This window comes from Amphiura filiformis, chromosome 2, assembly GCF_039555335.1.
Source record: "Amphiura filiformis chromosome 2, Afil_fr2py, whole genome shotgun sequence".
Taxonomy (NCBI): domain Eukaryota; kingdom Metazoa; phylum Echinodermata; class Ophiuroidea; order Amphilepidida; family Amphiuridae; genus Amphiura; species Amphiura filiformis.
Window position 1 is genome coordinate 37697551 of NC_092629.1, and position 27028 is coordinate 37724578.

At 36.8% G+C, this 27028-nt stretch overlaps 1 protein-coding gene and 1 non-coding gene across 6 annotated transcripts in view; both read right to left on the minus strand.

Annotated features, from left to right (window-relative positions):
• LOC140146174 (putative ferric-chelate reductase 1) overlaps window positions 1-26821 on the minus strand; it is a 56811-nt gene extending 29990 nt beyond the window's left edge. For 3 of the 5 annotated variants that reach the window (XM_072167946.1, XM_072167943.1, XM_072167945.1), the window contains exons 1-5: window positions 26658-26820; window positions 8042-8191; window positions 3968-4156; window positions 2678-2770; window positions 1269-1431 (exon numbers count right to left, since the gene is read on the minus strand). In XM_072167946.1, coding sequence (XP_072024047.1) covers window positions 1269-1431; window positions 2678-2770; window positions 3968-4156; window positions 8042-8116 — 520 coding nt within the window. In that variant the 5' untranslated portion in view covers window positions 8117-8191; window positions 26658-26820. Of the gene's footprint in view, window positions 1-1268; window positions 1432-2677; window positions 2771-3967; window positions 4157-8041; window positions 8192-26657 lie in introns of all 5 variants that reach the window. The other 2 variants (XM_072167942.1, XM_072167944.1) reach the window with 1 other exon arrangement.
• Trnav-cac (transfer RNA valine (anticodon CAC)) lies at window positions 5631-5703 on the minus strand. Its single transcript has one exon. It is a non-coding gene; the product is annotated as a tRNA-Val (tRNA).
• Window positions 26822-27028: the final 207 nt, after the last annotated feature.

Genomic DNA, 27028 nt, shown 5'->3' on the forward strand with positions numbered 1-27028 from the left:
GGCCTTTAGAGGATTTAAATTTTTTTCTGATATATGACATGATCGAGGGGAATGAGTCTGATGTCGCTAATATTGTTTTTGAGATATTGGCAAAAACAGTGTTCAAATTCTTTTGTTTTATATTGTTTTCAGTTATTGATAAATTGCTCATAACTCGGTATCCGATTTTGATAGGGTTTGCATCAAAATGTAGCATTTGTAAACTGCCAAAAAATGATGTAAAAAACTTCTAATTGAAAATTGCCGACATGCGACTCATTCCCCTTGATCATGTCACATATTGTTCACCTATGCCTGTTTTGCCCTGGGTCCCGGGTACAAACCGGGTTAGACCCTGGCAGATGATAAGTGTGAACAGTAAAAAAGCTCATAAAAAATCGACCAGGGTCAATTTTTTTCAACCTAGGAAAGAGCTGGTTACAACCTGGGTCTGACCCGGGTCAATTGTAGTGTGAACAGAAATTCACCTTTTAACCCACATTACTGACCCGGGTCAATTGTAGTGTGAATAGAAATTCACCTTTTAACCCACATTACTGACCCGGGTCAATTGTAGTGTGAACAGAAATTCAGCTTTTAACCCACATTACTGACCCGGGTCAATTGTAGTGTGAATAGAAATTCCCTTTTAACCCACATTACTGACCCGGGTCAATTGTAGTGTGAATAGAAATTCACCTTTTAACCCACATTACTGACCCGGGTCAATTGTAGTGTGAATAGAAATTCAGCTTTTAACCCACATTACTGACCCGGGTCAATTGTAGTGTGAACAGAAATTCACCTTTTAACCCACATTACTGGAAGTAAATACAACCAATATTACTCTCGTTCTATTGTTTCTGTCTGCACGGTGAAAAGAATGATTTAGTTCTTTGGCAAATCAAATCAACATAAACGTCTATTCCTAATATAAGAAAGTTGTTTTCATGCAAATAATTACTAGTAATTATCGAATCCAGAAGTAACAATTATTTTTGTGAGTTTTTAACCCAAAACAACTACAAAGAAGCAGAATTGTAGCTAGATAAGATAAGTGTAATTAGAAAATGAAATAAAAATTAGCATAATTAGGCAGAGAGCCTATTATAATAATCAATGACAGAATATGTACACGCCTGCGTTTTTTAGTAGGCTTAGCCAAAATAATCAACTCTGGTCAATTTTCTTCATAAGAGTGGTTATAATGTGAACAGAAACTTTTTCATCCCGGAACCCGGATTAACTCGGGTCCCAGGTAAATAATTTATATGTGAACATGTCCTTACCATCTCCAGTAAGATCATCGCTTTTTGCCATAATGATATTATATGTGTTGTTCTCTCTCAAGTCGAAATAGGTTGCATCGTTATCAACGAGATAAGCCTGTCTGATAAACGAGCACTCAATACGTCCATCAACAACGGCAACCGCAACTTCTGATACGCCTTTCTGTAATGTGAACACAAATAAAATTAGAGCTAATGTTTCTTAACAAGGTGGATCTGCATAGAAGAAAATCTGGCACACACCCCCTAAAATTCTCCCAAAACATAGCAAATTAAGCAAAAATCCAGTAAAATCATGCCAAATCAGCCTAATTCCAGCCAATTCTAGCCTCTGTGCAACCACCTTCCCACCTGGATCCGCCCTGCTCTCCATGACATTAAGATGGGATAATTATAGGTTAATGAACGTCAATTACTTGTTGGGAGAGAAATTAGACCAAATAATCCTTGTGCACTGATGTTGATGCGTCTAATGCACGAGCCCCAAGAGGGGAGTGCATAAGATGCATCAACATCAGCGCAAGTGCATTATTTTATCTAATTTCTAGAGCAACAAGTAATACACGTTCATTTTAAACCTATTTCATACACGAGCAGAAAACTAACACATGATTTTTGCTGTTTTTAAAACAATATTGTCACTTAATTGTTGGAAAATACAAGCAAATATATATGCATCAACCAGCAAGAAAAATGAAGGCGTCCAACAGCACTGCGCGTAGTACGCAGAGTGTGCGCCTGTGCATTAGACACAATCAATACATGGTTTGCCTTTTTCTAACGCTTCCTCTGGTTAGTTCTCACTATCTAAGAGTGTATGAATGTTCATCAGTTAAAGATTCAAAGAAACTATGCACAATTTGAGGAATTTAAACAGCAAGGGCGTGTCCACACTAGTCCTGTTCTGCCTCAAGTCCAGGTTACAAACTGAGTTGGCAAGGGCGTGTCCACACTAGTCCTGTTCTGCCTCAAGTCCAGGTTACAAACTGAGTTGATAATAAGTGTGAACAGAAAACAACCTCAAAAAATCGGCCCGGGTCAATTTTTTCAACCTAGGAAAGAGCAGGTTACAACCTGAGTCAAACTGTGGTAACCCGGGTCTGACCCGGGCTGCATGATAGCCAAATAATCCGGATATATATTACTCTGCCCTCCATGAACAACACGCACACATGGCGGAGTCAGTACTCTTTGGTTCTATCTCATGTAAATGGGTTATTCCAGTTGAATTTCATTCATCCCCTATATGGAAGACATCTCCAACACAGGGGGTAAAGATTTCAAATGGAGCCACCCATTCAGGGAACTCCATTTGTAACTCTCACTCCCTGTATGGGAGATTAAGGTCATGTCTTCCATAGGGGGTGTAAGGATTTCAAATGGAACAGCCCCTTCTTTGTATATCTTACTAATTCTGCGCCAATGTTCTGATATTCATCTGCATTGTTATAAGATCGTACAACCTCATTGTTCTTTGTACATGCATACACATCACTGTCTTTCTGTAGTGAAAAAGATAATAAAAAGCTTTGTAAGTTTACAATCATAATTAAATGGAAAGAATGACACAAACAAAAGCAATGAAAAAAAAATGCAGTGAATGAACTGGAGTAATGAATGGAATAAATGAATGAATACAGTAAATAAAAATCAACGAACAAATTAATGACTTGGTAAATGAATGCATGAACTGAACAGAAAAAAAAATAAACAAACAACTAAATTAATTCATGAATGAATTAAATGATTGAAAGCCTTAAATAGGAAGCCCCGCCAGAGCAGGTTTTTTTCTGGGGTGATCCAAACCTGCCTGGTTATCAAATTAATTAGTGACAAGGCTATCTCTGAATTTGACAGGTGCTAATTGATGTTTCAATGTTATTGCATCAATTAGTACCTGTCAAATTCAGAGATAACCTTAACACAGAATAATTTGATAACCAGGCAGGTTTGGTTCACCCCAGAAGAACTGCTCTGGCAGGGCTTCCTCTTTAAGCAGTGAATGGCTGAATGATTTAAATGAACAGATGAATGTATGTTTATCTCACAACCCCCCTCCCCACCCACCACCACCATTATACACAACCCCACATGTATTCGCTGGCAACTCGGTACTCTAGACAGATGAAGGTGGACATGTTTTTTTCTAATTTTCTGCACCTAACTGGTGACATTGACCCATTTCACACAAATTATACAATTTTTTGTTGTTGTTGATATTAACCAAGCAAGCGAGGACTGATTTTTTATATATCAGCAACAGAGGATGTACTCTCAAATACAATTTTAAGCTGTTTGCAGTCAATTGTGCATCTCACATAAATGGGGACGGTCCCCAGTTACAGTAACATCCACTTTTGGAATGTAAAGTTTCTTAGTAACATCCATGTTTTATTTGCCGACAAACACACACACACAACCCCCCCCCCCCCATCCACACCCAAGCTTCCATGGACTAATTGATTTTACACAAGCAACCGATGACATGAAAGTTGTGACATTTCAATACCAATACCATGATCTTTTATACATAACTCTGACATTCAAGCACCACGCCACAGACCTAACATTATACCTTGAATGGGGACCTATAGGTTGTATTCTTTCTAAACACAGACAGTTCATAATGCATAACAAATTAGACAGAAAGGCAGACAAACACCCAGACAAACGGACAGATAGATAGACAGACAACTTACCATGCCTGGATTGTTTGAAAACCCCAATGCCACATAGCCTGTTGCCGTCCCAGTGACGGTAAACTTGTTATTTTTATTTTCATCCAACATCCATGACGTGAAGTAATCGCAATCAGTTGGCCCAGTACATCCGGAGGGGTCTCTGAAACATCCCTTGGTCACTCCGCAACCATCTGCTGAAATATGATGCTGCAAGGAAAGTTAGCAATAAGTGTAGTGATTGGGTAAGAGACTATGTACTGCATGCTAAACTCTATTAGGGAGGGTGGCACGTCCCCTGGGTAATATGGTAACTTTTGGTCCAAAATAGTCCGCCACAAAGCACACTCCCAAAGGGCTTGTTTGTGTGATCATAAATTAAACTTTACGGATCACACACACCCAAGGATTTTAGTATTCACCTTTAAAATTTACAACATTTTACGCATAAACTCAATATGGACAAATGGCTGAAGTCACCATATTACCCACAATGCTCAGGGACATGCCAACTCCTAAAAAAATATGCAAACTTATTAAAACTCATTTTTGGGACTTGTCGCATGCAATTTCTGTCAAAAAAAGGGTGTCTTTGAAATATTGTTTGTATTTTAAAGCATTGTTGTACTAGGGCAAAAAAAAATCACAAAATCGCTTCAAAAATGGGTGTTTTTCCTCTGAAAGATAGTGAAATGAGATGCAAAAGGGGCAGTGCCCGCAGATTCCATATTGAACTCATTTCCCTTGATTGTGTCATTATAGGCCTAACAATGTGTTTTATCATCTTCACTGGTTGTTTTAATGTATTTATTGATGTGCCATCTGTCGTACCAATCAATACACATGACTATCATGGTGGCAGAATCACTCAGAATCACTTTCAATCTCAAACAGTGCTCAATCAGCCATTAATAATCTCATTTCCAGAGGCACAGCTCCTTTCAACCATTAACTATCACAGCTCAAATGCTGACCTCAACTCATGGAGGATGAGTTTTTGTACCCAACACATTTAAAGGTCATTCAGTGAATATAAGCATGTTGAGGTTAAAGAACTGGGGCTTTGTAGATGAGCATGTTTGGAGACAAGGGTGATTGTTTTGTCAGAGAATCCAATCAAAAACATTTGTCGCCTTTCAATTTCATTTTTATTGAATAACTTGTTTTGTTGTTCTAAATTTTTACTTAAATTGAGATATTAAAAAAGCTTTTAAAAGAAATTATCAAAATATGTCAAATATATCTGTACATTTTTAGGGTTTAGGATTTATGATTGATATGTTTACATTTTGTACACATACTAGGTCTATAGTAAGTATGGTACATCAAAACACACTTGGTCTAAATGCACGAGGATTATTTTTAATCAATAATTACCTGTTGTATTTAGTTAATCCCCATTTAGCATTGATTATTAACTATGGTTATAACAACATGCAGGTAATTCATTGCTCCGTACTTAGTTAATCCCCATTTAGCATTGATTAAAGTTAAAAGTTAAATCCTTCCCAAGCCTTTCGGCCCATTGGGCGGCGCCTATCTCCGTTCATACCCTAGGCCACATGTCTGCAAGCAGAAAAGCTACAGCAGGGGGTTATTCCACTGGTAGCCATGTGTTTAACTTTCTTTCAATACCGAACGCCTGGCAAGAAGGCAGTAGGTACCATTTTTAAAGCCTTTGGTATGGCCCGGCCGGGATTCGAACCCGCGACCTCCCGATCGTGAGGCGGACGCTCTAACCACTAGGCCACCACGCCGGTGGTAGCATTGATTACCCATGGTTAACAACAGGTAATTCATTGCTCTGAATTTCCTATTGTTTTGGAAAATCTTAAACTGCTCATAATTTTCTTTTGAACCTAATGTCAAAAATGTTTTTTAATTGAATTAAAGGAGAAATTTACATTTAAGTATGTCAGAGTATGCCAACATATTTTCCTGGATTGCAGCTACGATACGCCCCTGGCCCAAATATATTGGGTTATCCAGTTGAAATCCATAGCGCCCCTATGGAAGACATGACCTTAATCTTCCACACAGGGTGTGTGACTGTCACATGGGGCTACCAGAATGGGTGATTCCATTTGAAATTTGCAACCCAAAGTGTAGGAGATTAAGGTCATGTCTTCCGTAAGGGTGTGTAAATATTTTATGTCAAGCATATCTAGGCATTAAGGTGGTACTACACCCCTGTAGTAAATTTGTGACTATTTTTGCATTTTTCTCAAAAAATAATAACACACTGGTATAACAAAGGTTATGTATATTATTGGGGCAAGGAAAGCAATTACTATACTGAAATTTCAGTGACTCAAGACAAGCGGTTCAGTATATATGATAGGAAATGAGGTACATCCTAGCGGTACCTCATTTCTTATCATAAATAACGAACTGCTTGTCTTGGGTCACTGAAATTCCAGTGTAGTAATTGGATTCCTTGCCCCTCTAATATACATAACTTTTGTTACCACTGTGTTATTAGTTTTTGAGAAAAATGCAAAAATAGACACAAATTTAACGAGGGGTGTAGTACCCCCTTAAGCAGTTGAAATCTAGAAGAGAAGGTTGGCAAAACTTCTGCCAGGCACAAGTGACCTGGTGCAGGGGGTCGCCGTAGATAGCTGAGCAAAGCATTTTTCAAGTAATCCTTTTCATAAATTGAATAAAAATTATTACTTATACAATGATTCATTATCTGAACATAATACCATGTGGCATTCATATTGATCTACATGATTTGTAAAATAAATATCTTTAATCCTTTTTCATGAATAAAATAAAACCTATTATCGACAATTCATCACTTCAACATAATACCATATGGTATTAATATTGATCTTAACATGATTAAAAACAAAACAAATATATTAAACCATCCTTTTAAACGACAGAATGTAGTTGATTGCATTATACCACATTTTACATGTATTTCAGAGTATCCCCGATCCCCCCTACCCTTCCCTCCCCCTAAAAAATTATTTTCAACTAACTTAAAAAAAAATTGGGGGTGGGGCAGGGAGGGGGAAACTGCCGAATGCATTATACCATGTTGAAAAACACATGGAACAAACCTTGGTTCGATATAATTCCCTCACACTATTATGTGTGAATTATGCTATTCCATTTCAAATCCACACTACCCCTGTGGAAGATTTAGCGAAAGTCTTCCACAGAGGGAGTATAAGTTTCAAATAGAATACACAATTGGTAACTTCCATTTGAAATACTCACTCCAGTTGTAGCAGATAAAGGTAAAACCATAATACAGGGTTTCGAAATGGTTAAACTTGACTAATTCTGAAAAACATACTCTTCCTGAAGAAGAAATTTCCAAAATCCCAGGGCTAGTGTGGATACAGCCGAGTCAATATGCTTTTAACATTACCATTAAGGGATCTGGAATGAGCGTTTATGAGCGTTTCGACAGTATTTTTTGTGGGACATGAGAGCACCTCAGGCGTATCGAATTGCATTCTGAATACGAAGCATGTCTTTCTGATATCAAATAATTTTCATTTTTTGAAATTCACGATATAAATACAAATTTTATGACAAATTATTAAAATTTGATATTTTTCAAATTTTTGATATATATAACAGTCCTCGAAATAAATTTTATAAATCTAATGATATATTGTTAAAGTGTATGTAGCTGGGAGGAAAAGCAGACGATCAATTGAAAATTTTGACCTTTTATATTGAAGATACGGATTTTTTCCCAAAAGACCTTTTTTTTTTTGTGGTGTTTTGGAAAAAAATCCATATCTTCAATACGAAAGGTCAAAATTTTCAATTGATCGTCGGGTTTTCATCCCACCTACATACACTTTAAGTATAAATCATCAGATTTATAAAGTTTACTTCAAGTACTGTTAAATATCAAAAATATCAATTTTAATGATTTGCCATAAAATGTGTATTACATTGCTAATTTCAAAAAATCATTTGTCGTATTCAGAATGCAATTCGATATGTCTGATGTGCTCTAATGTCCCACAATAAATACTGTCCAAATGTTCATACCCCTTCCCTTAATGGCATATATATTAATCAAACTCATACACAATGAGCCTAGATTTAATTAATATTACTCACTTCACCACCATGGCATTGTACAAGTGCGATACCAGTTGCCATGACAACCAGGAGATGAAAGGGCTGCATCATCATGATATCACTTTGCTTGGGTGGTTGAACAATAAATGTTGATGCTGTTGTCAGTTTTATTTACATGTCACCAACCACCTGTAAAATAGGAAGAAATCAAATCAAAACAACTAAGAATTATATTAGGCCAAAAAAAAAAAATTGTTGTGTTGCCCTCAACCGTCCGGTCCTAAATCCTGAAAAATCAGGGTCGCAATTTTTTTTTTTTTTTTTTTTTTTGAATGATGATTTTTACAGATTTGTTCAAAAAATCAATGTTTTTCACTTAAAATTAATATTATATTGAAAGACTAGTCTTTAATTGATGTCTAACAGGTATCCAGAGGTCAAAATTGACAAATGTCCCTAATTGAAGAAGCATTATTTAATATTTGAGGGGATTTTTAAAATCTGAAGGTTAAAAAAAAAAAAACTAGAGTCAACAGACGCTGAATACAAGCCGCAATTTGACCCCTATAACTTGACCCCTGGGTTACGGATGGGGTCAACTGCTCTTGCATTGTGCTTAGGATGTCATAAGAAATATTCCTGGTCAATTTCAGCTTAATCGGAACTTATACATGGATTTTGATTTTTAAAATTTTGATTGACCTTTAGACCCCCATTAATGACCTTTGACCAAAATAAAAAAAAAAACCTTGTGTACACCGACAAAATGCATTGTTCCAATTTTAATTTAAAAATTCTAACATGTTTAGTTCTTGAGATAAAAATTCTTGAAGTTATTCAGCTAAAAACAGGAAGTGACCCCTTAATGACCTTTGAAAAAAAAAAAAAAATACCATGCATACATCAGGGAACACTTATTCATGTATGTTGGTTATATTATTCTGGTCTGTTTACATTTTGAGATAAAATTTTTTAAACATTTTTGATAATTTTCGTTTTTGACCGGAAGTAACCCCTTAATGACCTTTGAGCCCAAAACTGTAGGCATCCTAAAGACCCTGGCTAGTAGCAATGCATGTGTGCTAATGGCGACTCTCTGCTATATAATTTGTAAAGACAGTGATTTTTTTTGAATATTTTTTACAAATTTTTCAGACTTTTACCGGAAATGACCCCTTAATGACCTTTGACCTCAATCTTTTTAGGAAGTTTTAAGCACTGCCACATGTGGATTCATATGGATGAGTCACATGATCATTGCATGTAATTTGTGGAAGGAGTAGCATTTTTTGTGAAATCAATATTTTTGGCCATAAGGTCAAGGTCAAAGGTCACAGTCAGGTCAAAGTCAAATGTAAGATTTGGCCTAGTCCAGTGGTCATTTGGCTCAAGTATGGTTGAAATCTGTCAAAGCATAAGAGAGCTAGGGGGAACGTTTGACGTCGGCTTGTAAAAAAAAAAAAAAAAAAATCCGACCGCCCGACCCAACTTTCCCATTTTTCCACTTGAGGGCAACACAACAATATTTTTTTTTGGCCTTATGTTCTGTTTAAATGCAAATGGGCCATTTGCTACAAACTCACCATATACAGTGCGCGCAGCAGTTACTAGTTGCCCAAAATGGTTGAAATTTGGGCGAAAATGTATCATTTTTCAACCATTTTTGGTGCAAATTTCTCAAAGTTGGTAAAATCCAAAAAAAAAATTAAATACTAGAGTCAACAGACGCTGAATACAAGCCGCAATTTGACCCCTATAACTTGACACCTGGGTTACGGATGGGGTCAACTGCTCTTGCACTGTGCTTAGGATGTCATAAGAAATATTCCTGGTGAATTTCAGCTTAATCGAACTTATACATGGATTTTGATTTTTGAAAATTTTTGATTGACCTTTTGACCCCTTTAATGACCTTTGACCTCAATGTAAAAAAACCTTATGTACACCGACAAAATGCATTGTTTCAATTTTAATTAAAAAATTCTAACATGTTCAGTTCTTGAGATAAAAATTCTTGAAGTTATTCAGCTAAAAACAGGAAGGGACCCCTTAATGACCTTTGACCCCCAAAATAAAAATACCATGCATACATCAGGTAACACTGATTCATGTATGTTGGTTATATTATTCTGGTTTGTTTACATTTTGAGATAAAAATTTTTTGAACATTTTTGGTTTTTGACCGGAAGTAACCCCTTAATGACCTTTGACCCCAAACCTGTAGGCATCCTAAAGACCCTGGCTAGTAGCAATGCATGTGTGCTAATGGCGACTCTCTGCTATATATTTTGTAAAGACAGTGATTTTTGAATATTTTTAGCTTTCAGACCGGAAATGACCCCTTAATGACCTTTGACCTCAATTCTTTTAGGAAGTTTTAAGCACTGCCACATGTTGATTCATATGCATGAGTCACATGATCATTGCATGAAATTTGTGGAAGGAGTAGCATTTTTTGTGAAATCACACTTTTGACCATTATAGCTAGGTCAAAGGTCACAGCGAGGTCAAAGTCAAATGGAAGGTTTGGCCTAGCCCAGTGGTCATTTGGGTCAACTTTGGTTGAAATCTGTCAATCCTTTCATGAAGCTAGATGCAGTTGATTGGTTGCCAGAAGAAAGAAAGAAAGAAAGAAGAAGAATTAAGAAGAGACAGAACAAGCCGACATCCGTCGTCGGCTTGTAAAAACAGGCCCTAGCTATTTTTATCTAGTTTTTAAAAATTAATAAAAAACAACAACAATTTTACAGAAGAATTTTTTTGCTACATTACATTTAACCTCACAGCTGAATACATCAAGTCTTTGCCATTCTAAATACCGTAACCACTCGGGTATACACCCACCCCCCCCTAGGTTAAGACCACTCTTTATGGGTATCGACCCGCAAAAGAAGTCAGGAATCCAAAATGTCAGACATAAATGACAATTTTGATTTAATTTAAATACTAAGGGAAAGTACAGAAACCAAGCTTTCCATGTGTGTGCATGAGCAGTACAAATACCTATTTTTAATAATATACTTATAGGAAATAAATAATTATCTTTTAGGTAGAAACTGAAACTTACGATTTGGTTGTAACTCAATCCAATTTTTCAAAAACTGTGCTTCAGTATATTTGTGTGTGTGAGGAAAACATTCCTTCATGACTTTCATTTACAGTAAAATAGTAATAAGCACTGGTAAGCTAAATTAAGGTGAAATACATTTAGGTGAATGCATAAAAAGAACATTAAAAACCAATAGAATGCATGAATAAACTGAAAGGAATTTACCCCGGGAATTTACACATTCTTCAATTTTGTTCTTTGTATGGTACACAAATACGTACTGAACATTGCAGTTGCATATCGACCAGCAGCTAGCTACAGTTTGTCCAACTTTAATATACTGGTGAACATTTTGAACCGTCTGGCTCGAAATAATGTGATAAATTTCACAAAAAAATTGCAGTTTACTGCAGTATAGGCCTATATGCAGGCATGAGAATATAATTATTTCAATGAAAAAAAGGAAAATTCTGCCAAAAAAAAAAGGATCGCTATCTGTATTCGGAACCACAATCAAAATGATCGCAACACAAAGTTAATGGGTTGCCAACAAGTGCGTACAAGCATGAACCAGATTAAAGTGTGACATACTATGACGGCAAATCATTACAGAGACTCCACACAAAGTATTGCGCTATTTACAGTGTGATAAATTTCTGGGAGTTATTTTGGCCCGATTTTGGCATATTCAAATTTAACTGCAGGTGATGTGCTCAGACTCATACAGACTACTAATTACAAAATGGACAAATCCTCATTATGAGCTGGTAATATAATGAGCCAAAATGCTCTCATTTCCAGTATTAACCATGCGCACGGTTCACTAACCCCCATTCCACAACCATTTAACCTCTGGCTGTGGAGGATGAGTTTTTGAACCCAATGCATCCAAAGGTCATTCTATGAGTGTAGAAACATATTACAATTAAAGAACTGTGCCCTGACAGATGAGCATGTTTATAGTGAGCCATAAAACTAATATCCAGAAAAGATCACCAGCGGTACTTAGATTGATGAATAAGCATATTTCCTCTTGCATTTTATATTACACTGAGATTACCACGATAGAGATATATGATAAACATTTCCTGATAGCTACATGTGGTAATGGGATTGAGTGAAAATGGATATTAGGTTAGGGAACAACCAAAAACTTTGATGAAGTCCTATAGACGAATCCGACGAGCCAAGTGATGGTCAGGATTAAGTCGGCCATAGCTGGGGGCCTTCCGCACCAAACTAGCTTAGTTCGTTTAGATTGCGATCCAAGACGCCCACTATCGTGAGCGCATCAGAGTGCGTACATGTAGCACTTGGGCCACGTCACAGGAGGGGAAACGCTGCACGCCTGTGATACTGGCATCGTGTAAAATGGATGGAAGGCCCCAGCTATGGCTGCCAGTGAGGGGTGGGAATGTGTCAAGTGGTATTTGTGTATAAATGAAAGTCCTTTCGTGGGGAGGAAGGGTCAAAAAGTTTATGTTGGTAAAACATGTAGTGAAAACATTGGTTAAACTTGATTACATAAAGTCAAGTCCTTTCGTGGGGGTCATAATGTCTATGTTAATTGGTAAAATATGTAGTTGTATAGGTCACAAAGTCGACTACAAAGGACTTTTTTCTTTCCTTTCTTCCTTTTTTCTTTCCTTCTTTCGACAAATTAATTTTTATTTCCCTTCTTTTTAAATTTTTTTGCTGTAAAATCATAAAATTCTGAGACAAATTTGGAAGAAAAATTACTTGATTCGATACTCGCATTGTTTACGTATAAAACAATTGATATTTTTACTTCAATTGTGTAAATCAACCACAATTTTATGCTGTGTTCGTTTGAACACTCGAAAATGACATCTTAAAATCAAAAGTTTAGTGTAAAAAATCTTTAAAAATAAATCTTTAAAATAAAACCTTGATCATTCCCATTCATTTTTGAAACTGCCATGGGCTTTGGCATAAATTATTTGTTGATGGGGTGTTTACACAGTAGTAGACTTCAAAACAAATTGTAAATTTATACCATCGCTATAGCTCATGCTTCAACTAACCATCATGAAGTTATAAACTTCTAACTGCATGTTCATTTACACTGCAAAAGTCGAGTTTGAATTCGACAAAAGTTGCACTGTATATTCAGTAATTTCATAAGTCAACTTCTACACGAGTTCCAAATGCAGCGATCCTGTTAGTACAAATGAAGACCAGTTCAACTTGGCTCTGTGTAAACGGGATCTATGACACTGTTTGAAGAGCATCATCAGGAAATAGTACATCAAATAGGTGTTCCTTTAATTTTATCACACTGTGACTGATAAAAGTCCAAGTGTGCTTGATATGTTATCTATTGTAAATACAGATTGAATTTAAAACACAGAAGTTACCATGTATATAATTAGGCACCGGGAAAAAATGTGATTTTGGAAGCCAAAAAACGCACCTCGATTTTCCAAAAACCACAGAAAAAAAGTGATTCCTCAAAAAAAAAAAAGTGTTTTTATGCGTGTTTATTCAATGGTCCCTGGCTGTTCAATAGAAACATATACAACTTATTTAGCTTTGAAAAAGCTTTTTTTGTTTTAGGAGAAGTGTTTCTCCAGTTCCAAGTTGAATTACAAGTAAAGTTTGTTTCTGAAAACATGCAATTGCATGCAAAAAACGCAATTGCGGCCGAAAAAACCGCAGTTGCATTTGCCTCTGGTGCCTATACCTCAAAATATTTTGGTTCAAGCCTGGGCAAACATGATTCAGCATATTTCTACCCAGTGCTGTGCATGGTATTTTAAATCACCTAAAATATCTAATTTACCGTCCAGCATTTTGTACTGGTGTGTAACGTAGAGAAGCAGTAGCGTAGCCAGCCAGGGGGGGGGGGGGGGGGGGGGTGGTGTCAGGAGGGAAGAGTGCCCCCCAATAAAAAATTGGAAGAAAAAAGTGCCCTTCGACAAAAAATGAAAGAAAATCTGAAGGGCAATGGAAAAGCAAAGGGCAAGGAGCCCTTTTTCCACCAATATTCACCCATATTATGGGCCAAAATAGTGTAAATATGAATTTGTTGTCACAATAAAGCCCTTTTCATCCCTATCATGGGTGAAAATAATTTAAAATACAATTTTTTCGGAGGCCACATGCCCACATCGTCCCAATGAAGCCATTTTTTGGAAACTCGCAGACATAAAGTCTCTCTAAAAAGTAAAAAACAAAACCGGTACTGGTATGATCAATGCAACTGCAATTTTTTTCACCTGTGCCCTGAAATTTTATTTTGCGGGCTACGGTAATGCCCCTGTAGGACATGTTAAGAATGCTTTTGAACATTATTTTAATTATTAAGATTTCCTGGATTTCAGGTGGTTGCCCGGGGTGGTTGGTCCGATTGTGTTTCTATATACATTACACCTCGGTCCATGGTTTTCCATGGATTAGCATGTGTTCCTCACGGACCAACCTGGGTAAACAAACAAACAAACAAACAAACAAACGAAATATTCCAAGCCTAATAAAATTCCAATAGGGTATGAGGAAAAATAATGAACTTTCACCTGATACCAATATCAGTACATATTTTGATGAAGGCAAAATTGGGGATGAGGCTGTCAATCGGATCTTACACCTTTAATGTAAATACAAAATGTAAACATTGCCAGCAGTCGGAGCAAATTGCAATTTATTAAAACCTGACTGAATTCTGCAAATATCACCCAAAACAGGAAATTAACCACTAGAACCACACTTGAAGAATAGGCCTATGTAGAAATAGCTAGAAATCCTATAAAAATACACACCAGCTTAACTCAAACTTTCACTTTCATTAGATATTAAGGTTGTCTATGGATACGAGCTATTCCAGTTGAAATCCATACACCCCCTATGGAAGATATTACCTTAATCTCCCACAATGGGGGTGTAGATTTCAAATGGATCGAGCCACCCATTCAGGAAGTTCCATTTAAAATTCTGTGTGGGATGTCATATGTCTTCCATAGAGAGTGTATGGATTTCAAATGGAATTGTGTACATTAATTGAAATCAATTAATCTTCGTTTGGAGTGGAATTTAAGAAGGCATTGTCAAAACGCTACCTATACTTTTCACCAAATTTCTGATATAAGCATGGGTTCAAATTTGCGGGAACCTAAAAAACCACAGATTCCCGCAAAATATTGAGAAAAACAGGCGCGCAAAAAGGCTGTCACCACCTTCCCCTCATGTACCTGGCCATCTTTCTTTCTTTTTTTTTTGACATACAATGCATGTCGCTTTCACTAGGTACCCTTTCACAACAAAGCTCAACCTTAAAACTAGTTCCAAGTCCATGGGTTCCCATTCGTGAACGACTGAACGTACAAAAAATTCACAGCTAAAATCAGGTGGTGGTCGCCGTGCATTCTCTAAATTCAGTAAATTTCCATCGTCAACCGTGTAATTGAATTGGGATTATTTTGAAATTTTAATACGCTTGAAATATCACAAACAAATAGGCCTATGTTAATAAATAATATAAATACAAGCTAAAACCGTTGGGGTGTGATAATGAACTCCACAAAACTAGCCGAGTATATGGAAAATGCCATACGGCCGGGCGGTTTCACAAGTTGCCGGCTCTATCATGCCACTCGCCGCCTGGCTAAAATGAAGAAAACCTTACATTTTTTCCCAACATTTCAGAATTATATTTTTGGGTTATAAAATCATTCCCATTGCAAGTAAAGGAAGGTAAAATGTAACACAACCTGCGATCTGAGACTTGGAAGCTTACGAGGACCAATTTTGGTTCTCATAGTTGTAATTCAGTGAGAACCTTCAGGAGAACCTGTTCTCAGCTTCTCGTTGGATGTGAATCCTTGATAAGAGAGGAAAAATATAAAGTGGCAGAGAAATGAGATTTTTGCCAATTAATAGCTCAAACCTACAATCATGTGTGGAATATGTGTTGGCAAACAAAAATTACATTAAAAGACCTAATTCAGGGTCAGAATTTTGGTGTGAATCCGAGAATCGATTCTCCCAAAGATTAACAGATTTGCGAGAATCAAAGTTGATTCTCGCAAACTTTTGTAGTTTACACAGTTCGTTGATTTGCAAGAATCAAATGATTCCCGCAAATTTACTCTGCAAGAAGCAAGATTGATTCTCGCACTATGAAACAAAATTCTGACCCTGCTAATTACATATTTTTTGAGGGTATTGTGAAAATAAGGCCAAAAAAATAAAATGTTGTGTGGCCCTCAAGTGTGAAAAATGGAAAGTTGGGTCGGTCGATCATCTTTTTTTTTCTTTTTTTTTAAACCTGTTTTTAAAAAATCACCACAAATAACGCTTCTTCCATCAGGGACATTTGTCAATTTAGACTACTGGAAACTTGTTAGAAAATCAATTTAAGACTAGTATATTAATTAATAATTAATAAATATTAATTTTAAGTGAAACACATTGATTTTTGAATCTGTAAAAAAAAATCACATCAAAGTAACTACATGTTGTACGGTACTTAATTACCCCTTCATTACGAGATAACTCCAAATTTATAGATCCACATGAAAAGAACCCCAATTTTGTGTACTACAGTTTGCAAAATGTACTAGACTCATGAGTTGAAATGGTACAAAATATCCACCATCCACTTTCTGAAATACACATTGGCATGTATTGCCATTATTATAAGCTCACTGAAAGCTATTTGATCTAGGGGTCATTAGGGGTGCGGTGACAATAGTTATGTGTATCCCTGTGGTGGTGAATTCTCAAAATGGTCTGCCAAAAATCGCTTGCCCCCCCCCCCTTTGGCCGTGCCAAAAAATCTTTGCCCCCCCTAATACACATATATGCAAGATTTTGGGGAACCCAAATTTAAAACCTTAAATTGTCTATTATAATGCAAGCACAGTGAGCAGGAAATTTTGCACAAGATATTCCGAATAATGTTTTTCTAGTCTTTAAACAGTACCCAGAACATCTGTGCCAAAAATCACTTGCCCCACCCTTTTAACCTGCCAATAATTGCTTCTCCCCTTTGACCAAAAATGCTTGCCCCCCCCCCCCCATTGCCCAGTCCTTCCCTATTACTTGCATATTCGCGAGGTGTTATTTTCACGATTTGTGCCCTAATCGCGAAATTCGTGAAAATAAAACCCTTGCGAAAATTACCACTTATACAGTACCCCACCTTGGCCAGCTATGAGCCGTAAGTTTGGTTGCAATAGGATTTGAACCAAAAGCCTTACATCTAGTTGTTGAGAGACACACACACCCTAATACACAACTTGTGATGCCACAAGATCTTTTCCTCAGATGACCTAAAAGGGCAACCTCGTAAAATTTTATACTAAAAGTAATCAAATTTTAAATTTACATTAAGAATTTTAATTAAATTTGTGTAGAGTCAGCTGTAATGTTTATTACTAGTATTATTACTCTACCGGTATAATCATACATCATACATGTGGGTTTCAAAATTGTTAATTTTTCAAAATATGTAAAATAATTCTCACATTTCACATTTTTTTAATTTTTAAATACAAATTCCATCCAGCATGAATGTCTAATAAAAATTCCCTTTAAAAGGGAAAGCCAGCCTCAATGTAGAAGAGGTCTTGTAATTAGTTTTGGTCAATGTGAAAGGCATTTTTAGGATCACGCTTACATCTACATGACAGTCCACCAAACCATCAACGATGAGAACATGCACACTGAAACAGCAGAAAACATTAATTCCTAATCTCATGTCAACTCTTTTAATTCATTACATGTACTCCAAATTGTTCTGGTCTGTTTGTTTTGTTGTTGTTGTTGTTGTTGTTGTCGTTGGTTTTTTTTTTTTTTTTATCTTTTACCCACGATATCTCAATTTCCAATTTTGTAATACCAGAACTTACGAACTCAATATCTTCGCTTAGGAATGTCCGATTTCACTGCTTTCGATATATACACTGCGGTTTGAGTTAACTTACATGTACATTTTATTTTAAAATAACTTAATTAATTCAGCAATGTATAGTTTAAGCCTATATTATAATAGATAGTGGCCAGCACATTTATAAAGGACTGGTTACTCACTACAATCTTCACTCTTAAACTGTGTTTTTCTGAATGTGCTGATCATGTTGATTGCTAGTCGGAAACTCCCTGCGAAGCTATGGACATGGCATCTTACATACTCCATTCTATAACAGTCTGCCTAGTGCCTTGTGTGTTTTTCTTCAATCATTTTGTTGAATGTAATTTTATGAATCAAATAGTTATGTGTCATTTTATTTATAATAAAGAAGTTATTAAATTAATAAAGTAAGACAATTTATTTATCTATAAGTGCATGTCAAATGGGGTACATTGTTCAATACTATATGCATAAATTATGCCCATATTATAGCTAGGCCCTAAAAACTTTATTTTGCATCGGATTTTTCCCGTTGAAAAGACAATTTAACTGATGTTTATGATAGCAACCATTTCATCAATAACATTTTGAGTCATTTTTATCCATAAAACGACACAGGATATGATAGATAACTACTTTCACATCAATATGGTCCATATGATCACAGATTGTTGAGAATCTGTGATATGATCCGGGATATGATGAAGATTTTGATTCTATAGATCTGTTATCAACATGATATCACGCTGTTCAGTGGTCAAGGAGTAAGGACCCCGGTCAAGGACACTGATATGACATCATAGGTGATGTCAGATTTTCTTCTGCTGACCATATGATGCTATATATATTAACTATTATTGTTACATTTAGGCCTTTAAACTTTTAAAGTCATAATTAATTAGTTCAAACATAACTTTGGTAATACTCACTCGTTTTGTTCGTTGAAACGGCAAAACATACTTACTTTTCCTAACAAATCAATTAAAATATTTAAAAAAATTTTAACCACAAAAGTAAAAAAAAAAATCATTCCAATACCACTAAAATATAATCTCTTGAGTAAACTGACCCCAAACCTGAAACAGGTACCAGCCCCGAATGGGCTGGCGAAAAAAGAACTGTACTCTTGGTTGGTATTTTGAAATAAAATTCTGTGCATCGGTTATTAATTGGAGGGCATTGTGAAAAATGGTAATGGAATTCAACTCGAATACAGTGGTGGCGCCACGGGGGGAGGGGGCATGAGGGGAAAATGCCCCCAGTCAGAACTCTTTTTCCCCTGTTGCCCCCCCCAGTAAAAACCCAAAATTACAAAAAAATTCACAATTTTGCACAAAATTAGTTGATTTGTTGATTCCCCCCCTGAAATTCACTTTGCCCCTCAATGCCCCCCCTGAAAAAAATTCCTGGAGCCGCCACTGCTCGAATAGCTCAATGTACTTTTTGATTAGTGTGGTACTGATTTCAATGTTAAACTGTTGGAGCAGCAGCCGGCTACAGCTTAACATTGTTGTATTAAAACGGAAAAACAGCTTGTACCTGCAAGGGGCTACAACTTGGATACCAACATGACTGCATAAAAAGTAATCCATTATAAATATACATAGCTTCAGAACTATTAATTGTATTCATAATGTTCTGACATAGAACAAAGGATGGTGTATAAAAACACACATTTTGATTTTGTCCAATGTTGTTAAAAATTAATGACACAGTGGTGCTGTAAAAAGAAAATTAGTAATTACCCAAATTTTTAAAAAGTTACAGTTTATAGAGGCCAAAGATTATTATGTAAGCCTTGTAGCATGAAAAGCCCGCCATTATCTTTGTGCTGACTTCAAATCAATCAATGTATGGATACAAGGTTGGCAACCATTTTCAGCCAAAATTGTAAATCAAATCTCCCAAAAGACAGCCATTTTTTTTGTCAACCCAGAAGTTGACTGAATAACATTGAATTGATTGAATTGACTGCAGAGTCGTTTCCATTTGAGGTTTGAGCTCTCCAGTGCTGTGACATTCGTTTACAAAGAGGTCGGGCAGTTGGGCAGCAGGGTTAGCGGTGACCTGCTGAGTCCAGGGGTCCAAATTGGCAAATAAAGGGGTCCAGGCATCGAATTCTACATGTACACAGGCGTACAAAATTAAGGGGTCCAAATCACGGGGACCTGCCAAATCAAGGAGTCCTGGACCCCAAGACCGCTTAAAACACTACCCTGTACTATGTTGGGCAGTTTAAGTATCTTGATAATCTTAATCTCCAAAACAACAGACTCCGTAGACCTCCCTGCTAACTGGGACTCAAGGTCATTTGCATCACAACCCAGCTAAAGATTCGAAGGTTTCAGTCGTAATATCAGTTCATCCATCAAAAATAGGTATGTCTGGTTGACCAGATTTAATCTTGATTTCAACATCCTGATGAATAAAATAAAGTCTACACAGTTAAACTTCTATAATGGAACTGGAAATTAGCAAAATCGCAGGGGTCCATGTCGAAAGGTCACCCAATACTTTTCTTCAAAAAACCATTGATTGTTGGTAGTAGAATCAGGATTGCTAATCAATTTTCAGAATGGAGCGTTAAATCACTGAAACATCGCCCAATTTTTGTCTTATAAACCAAACTATGAACAAGACCTTAGGGACGCACCATTAGATTCTCAGGGTGGGGGTAGGAAGTTTTTCAAAAAAAAACTTCACCCACTACATGAGCAAAAAAAACAACTTTCCCCACCAACACTAAAAAAAAAAAAAATAAAAACTTCCCCACCTAACTGTGTATAATGCATGAAATTTTAAAAAAACTTCAGAGTGGCGAAAAAAATTCTTCCCCGACCCCAACTTCCTACCCCCTGAGTATCAAATGGTGCGTCCCTTACCAAACATTGTATGGGACAATGTGTAAAAGTCACCCAATTTTCTGAACTGTTGGTTTCTATGGTACAGGAAATGATGTGGGTACTCATCAAAAGTTGCCCAATTGGGCTACTAAATTGCAGGTTTGGCAACCCTGCATGACTGACAAGGCAGGTTTCCCAAAGCACCTGCTGTAAAATATAGGGAGGAACAAGGAAACATCTATTAATTGCAACTTCCTCTAGTGTCATTCACACTCAGTCCTAACATTTGGTAGAAGGGTGTATCTCATCATTACTTCACTAACATATTACCTCTTTTTACCCTAGCTTTGGTAACCTGTTTTCAATCACTAGGATCCACAACATGCTCATCTATCAGGGGCACAGTTCTTATCCCCAATACATGTGTACATTCATTGAATGACCTTTGAAAATTTGGGTACTAAAACTCATACTCTGCAACTTAAGGTCAAATTTTGCACTGATTGTTTAATTGAGGTTATTGAACTATGCCATTGGGATGAGGCCATTGTGGTCTATATAATGAATGACCATCACATGGTAAAAGGATGCAACTTGTAAAGACACAGTAAGAGGATGATATTTATTTTGCAAAAGTACCGGTATACAGTTAACCAATCTATGGTAAAAGACAGTAATAATATTATTATGTATATGATTTGTTCAGGCCAGTAGCCAGGATTTGTGTGGGGGTGTGTGTGTGTGTGGGGGGGGGTTGCTGATTTTGAAAAAGTGGACCCTTTTTTCACAAGGGGGGGGGGAATTTTGAAAAAGTTACACCTTTAAATGTCAAAATAGTCAAGGGTGGACTCGTTGAAGGTGCAGCTATAGAGTTTACACACAAATTGGTCAAAATTATGCCTTATAATATATCGGGGAAAATTGAACTCTGGGTCTCAACATTCACGGGTAGTATTGCAATCAATAACACATTTAACTAATGAAATATCATTTGAAACAAAAGATCTCATAAATTAATGCTAATTAGTGCTTATCACCCACAGAGTTTACACACAAAGTAGCCATCTACAAATGTACAGAGTTTACACACAAATCGGTCAAAACAGTGCCTTCTTTCAAGTGTCGTATCTGATAAAGTCTAACTCTTTAGTGTCACAAAATTAAGGGGTATTACAATCAATAACACATTTTACTAATGAAACATTATTTGTAACCAAAGACCTAATTTTAAATTATTAAATAAGTGTCAATTATTAAATTAAACTGCTTTTTTCCATTATTTAATATACCTGATTTTGGCCACCCTGTATATTTTTACAAGGGATGATTGGAAGACTGGTGTTTTTGGTGTTTTTTTTTTTTTTACTGAAAGCCCATATCATGCCCTCTTACTGCAATATTTGCTTTTATTAAAATACTTTCAGTGAAAAAATAACTGGGGGTGTTAAAATTAGAAATACCGGTACATGTGATTTTTTTATGTTACCCCAGTATAATTCATACACACCCTGTATAATAAGTATCAGGTTTTTAAATTGGATATATACACATGTATAGAATAAATGTTCATTTGAATCAGAATTGGTGACTTTTCTTTCCATTTGCAAAGTGTAACTTTTCTTCATACTGTACCGACATATGACCTTACAACTCCATGGCTCAATGGACCATTTGCCCCATTGTTTTTTATAAAAGAGCTTCTGTAAAATGATCAAGTCTCATTGGTGAGAAGAGTCAGAGGACACAGCAATTTACACCAGGGTGGCACTCACCAGGCGCAGATTCATGGGGGAAGGGGGCAGCAGGGCCCAGCCCCCCCCAAAAAAAGGAAAGGAGAGAAGTGAAGAGAAAGGGGGGAAAAGGGAAGAGAAAAGGGAGGAAAGGAAGAGAGAATAGGTTAAATTGCACGTAATTGAGCAGGCCCATGCCTAAAAAAACGCAGTCGGGTAGATCAGAAGTAGGTCCTATAATATAATAGACCTGCGATTATTTTTTAGGCATTGCTTGAAGGCGGTCCTCGTCCTAAAAGCATGTGAAAATAACTGCGGGCCCGCCGATATGCATTTTGCCACCAAAACTTCATCGATCCATGCATGCTTTTTAAATAGTAAAATAAGTTTTGGAAATTGAGTACAGTTCGGTCCCTTTTTTATTTAAAATATGCACCAAATGGCTTCAATTGGACCTTCATTTTGCAAAATTGTCTAACTTCTGAGGGGAACATCCCCCTCACACACCCCCTTGTGTAGTGGATAAACAAATGACCATTTTCACTTTCGACATTTGCCAATTTAGGCCCTATGTTTAAATTAACACAATTTATAGGCCTACAGGGATAACTTGTTCACGAAAGGCTCCAACTTCTCAGACAACCCCTACGTAATCGATAGGCCTACAAGTACCGTAAGTGGCCATTTTCGCTTTTGCTTATTTGCCAATTTATAATTTATTTTTATAGGCCTACACATATTCAAACTAAAATTTTACACAGTGCCAAAATGGTCCACCAAATCGCTTCAATTAGGTCTTCAATTTGCAAAAGTTTCGTACTTCCTCAGACCCCCCCACCGACGCGCACGCGATGGCCGTTTAGTAAATTGTATTTCATTTTTTCTAAAATTAGGGGAGATTGGGGTTAGTTGGAACGCGGGGTAAGTTGAAACATTGTATTTTTTTCTGACACAAAAAATTAATTTGGTAAAATACTGGCACCTAGTAATAGGTATTAGTAAGGGTCATCCACCAAATTAGTAACAGCATTGATGCCCCACCAGTGTTGGCTTGGGAAAGGATTCAAAGGAATATCTGTTTTTTGACTTACTGACTAATTTTTATACCCCCTCAGAAAAGATGCGTTATCTCCATGTTGTTTGAAGATTCAGGGATTATTTTTGAGTATCATAAGCACTAGTAGTAAGTCCCAGAATAATGTTAAATAAAAGTTTTATTGTATTTCTTCTTTTGTGTAATGAACTTTGAAATGTAAAAATAGGCATCGGAGTTAGTTGAAACTTTTGAGGTGGGGTTAGTTGACACATGAAAATCGCATAGAAAAATATGGTTAAATATTTGACTTTTTAAAATTTATAACATGTTTACTATTTCTTCAATATTGCTTTTTAAATATGGTTAAAAAGCAATAATACAAGCAAAATGTGCACTTAGAAAGTACATTTTATAATATTTTAGGCTTCTCATATTTTGGTCCATGGTGACACTCGTCACCTTGTGTCCAAAGTATTGACCCGCACTCCCACATATATATATTTATTCATTTTTTCACACTGATTGTATGTTAAAGGGTGCCTTCAAAGGAAGTATAACCCTAACAACACAATAATAATTATTTTGAAATTTTTACAAGCTGTGTTTCAACTAACCATTCTATGTTTCAACTTACCCCAGGGGTGGGGTTAGTTGAAACACTTTTTTTCAAATTTTCAAATTGGATTATATGAATAATCATAAGCAGGTCCAATAAAGTTTAAGGCTGTATTTGTAGCATGTATGCATATGTTTATACTGATATGGTTAGTGTTTCTTGAAAGTAATCGGTTTATGCGTTAAAAAGACGATTTTGTGAAAAAAATGTTTCAACTAACCCCAATCTCCCCTACCCCCCTCTGCTCTAGATCCACTACTGGCACTCTCAATCAACCTAAATAATTTGCCCGAATCAGCCTAGCCCAAATTGCCCATAGATTAGGTCCTATAAAGCATCGGCACATAAGATATCTGTGGAATTGCTGTTTTTACTTGTCATAAGGCCGTGTAAAATTAATATTTTGGTTCTTGTCCCCTCCCTCCTCAATTTCTGGGATTTGTCAGATTTTTTTTTTTTTATAGATTTTTCAATTTTTTAGACTTTGGAATGATTTATGAAATCTTCATACATATAAATAAGTTTATTAGAGAACAAGCATCACTTCCAAGTCTTTTTTGTGGTACTCTAGGGGTTTATCCTCAGAATCTCACATTTGAAAAAAAAAAAAAAAGGGCCTCATCGTTTCCTCGAGCACTGTTGGAGAAGTCCGAAAACTACTGACAATGCTAATTTTACATTGAAAAAAAAAAAAAAAAAAACACCTCCCTCCTCATCAATTCATGAAAATCCTCTGGACGAGAACCAAAACATTAATTTTATACGGCCTAAATGGAGTGTTTTCATGCATCACGCAATATTTTACCATACGGTACATGTAAAAGCCACAATTTTCAAAATTGGTTTTGATTTCAGTGTAATAAAAACAAAAATGGGCCACATAAAGTACCAAAAATTACCCCAAAATAGGCCCGTCTAAGCGTGTTAAAATGCCCCAAACCCAGTAGCCCCGCCAGGGCTACGCACATGGACCTCAAAAGGCCCAGGGGCCCTTATGCGGGCCACTGGACCCCATGGCCATGCCGTTATGACGCTTTGCTCGCTACGCTCTATTGGGTCACATTTTCAGGAGTGCCCCCCTTTCTTGAAATCCTGGATCCGCCCCTGACCGTGTCAAAGGAAATTTACTGAATTTAGAGAATGCACGGGTTAGACCAGTTACATTGATGAGAAACGTTTTACGTCTAGGTTGCCGAGTGGAAATTTATGAATGAACTGTGCGCCGACGTGTCGTTAGCTCCAATTTGCAACATCACAGTAGTCGGCGCTTCGTCAAAGGCCCAGTCAAAGATTTACTGCAAAATATTATAGTTTCATGTGCATTGCTATATGATAGGGACAGACCTTCATTTTTGAGGAGCTCAGCCTCAATTGCACCAGAGCAGAGCCAGAGCCCTATCTTGATCTTGATGTGGTTTCTGCACAAAACGCCCCGGAAGTGGCTGTTGACGTGCAGGTTCCGCACCATGCATTGCTAATTTTTGGTGCTGGTGGCGTCTTGCAGCTTGGATTTGAAGCTCTGCACAGTAGCTGCTGTCTTAACGTCCGGGGGGAGCGCATTCCATTGGGGGATGGTGCATGGGTAAAGTGATTTCCTGTATCATGTGTATGGATCATGAATGATTTACTGAGGCTGAGCTAGTCGGGATTATGCACTTTCAGTTTCTCACGCGTTTGAACGGGAATTGGATTGCGTACTTTTTCGATGTCTAGTGAGCAAATTTCTTCAATATTTTGAGAAAATGATGTCAAATTTTCTATTCTATATTGTTTGGTAATAATGTCTTTTCTTCTTCTTCTTCTTCTTGGTTGAGTCGGTAGATACAGATTATTAAACTGCAGTTCACCAACTTTTTTTTTTTTGTTTTCGGATATATGGTGCGTGTCTACTTTTGCCAATAGTATGTTTAAAGTTGTAATAATCGGATATTTTCGTTCCCGATTCGAATTCTGAACCCTTCGCAAGGGTGCCGATTTCGGCAGAACTTCGACGATAATTTTGCCTTTTGGACACTAAAATGCATTCGATCCTTAATTTTGTTTCAACCGAGTCTTAAATTAGCAAGCACAATAAGGTTGGTACCACTTTTATATACATTGATAAAATTTTAAAGATTTTTTTCAAGTTTCTAACCGGGCGCATAAATCGTTAAGTGTGTATTTCCCATTGACATCCAAAATGGGAAATACGAGTCTGATGGACATAGGAACGGCGTCCATGAGACTCAGCGAGTCTAGGCTGAGCTCCTCACTACTTAAATCCCCATGTTTTAATACGGATATTAAAAGATTGAGCTCCTTGTTGAGCACCTAAGTAAACTCAGGAGAGTGATTAACAGAGCTCCTGCAATTTTCAAAAATGAAGGCCTGACGTGGGGAGATCCACCTGATATTTGTTTTGGTTTGGTTTCGAATTCGACAACCCTGCCATGAACATGTTCAGTGCAGCACACTTGTTTCGGGGCTGGTTTTATTCAACCAAAAGCAAATCTAAGCAATAAAATTCCTACCTGTGCACCTGTAGTGATTTACCACTCTTTATTGTGCTGGAAAATGCATGCAGAAGAGACGCTGATGTCGAATTTACAACGTAAACAAAGCTCCGAACCAACCCGTACACACCCTCTGGCTGCATTCATTTGCCGAATACCCGGCTTGTCGATTCATTGATGATTGATTGATTGCACGGCGGCATTCACCATCGGGCCAAGTGTTTTTAAAATGCGTAAAAAACAACTTGATTTTAATGCTAATTATTGCACACTCTGAGTGTGCATTCTGAGGTGAGTGAGGTCCAAGTCTGATCATTAATTTTTTGAAATAGCCGAGTGGGAGGGTTTTCGATGAAATATTTTTTGTGTAAAAACTGAAACATCCTATG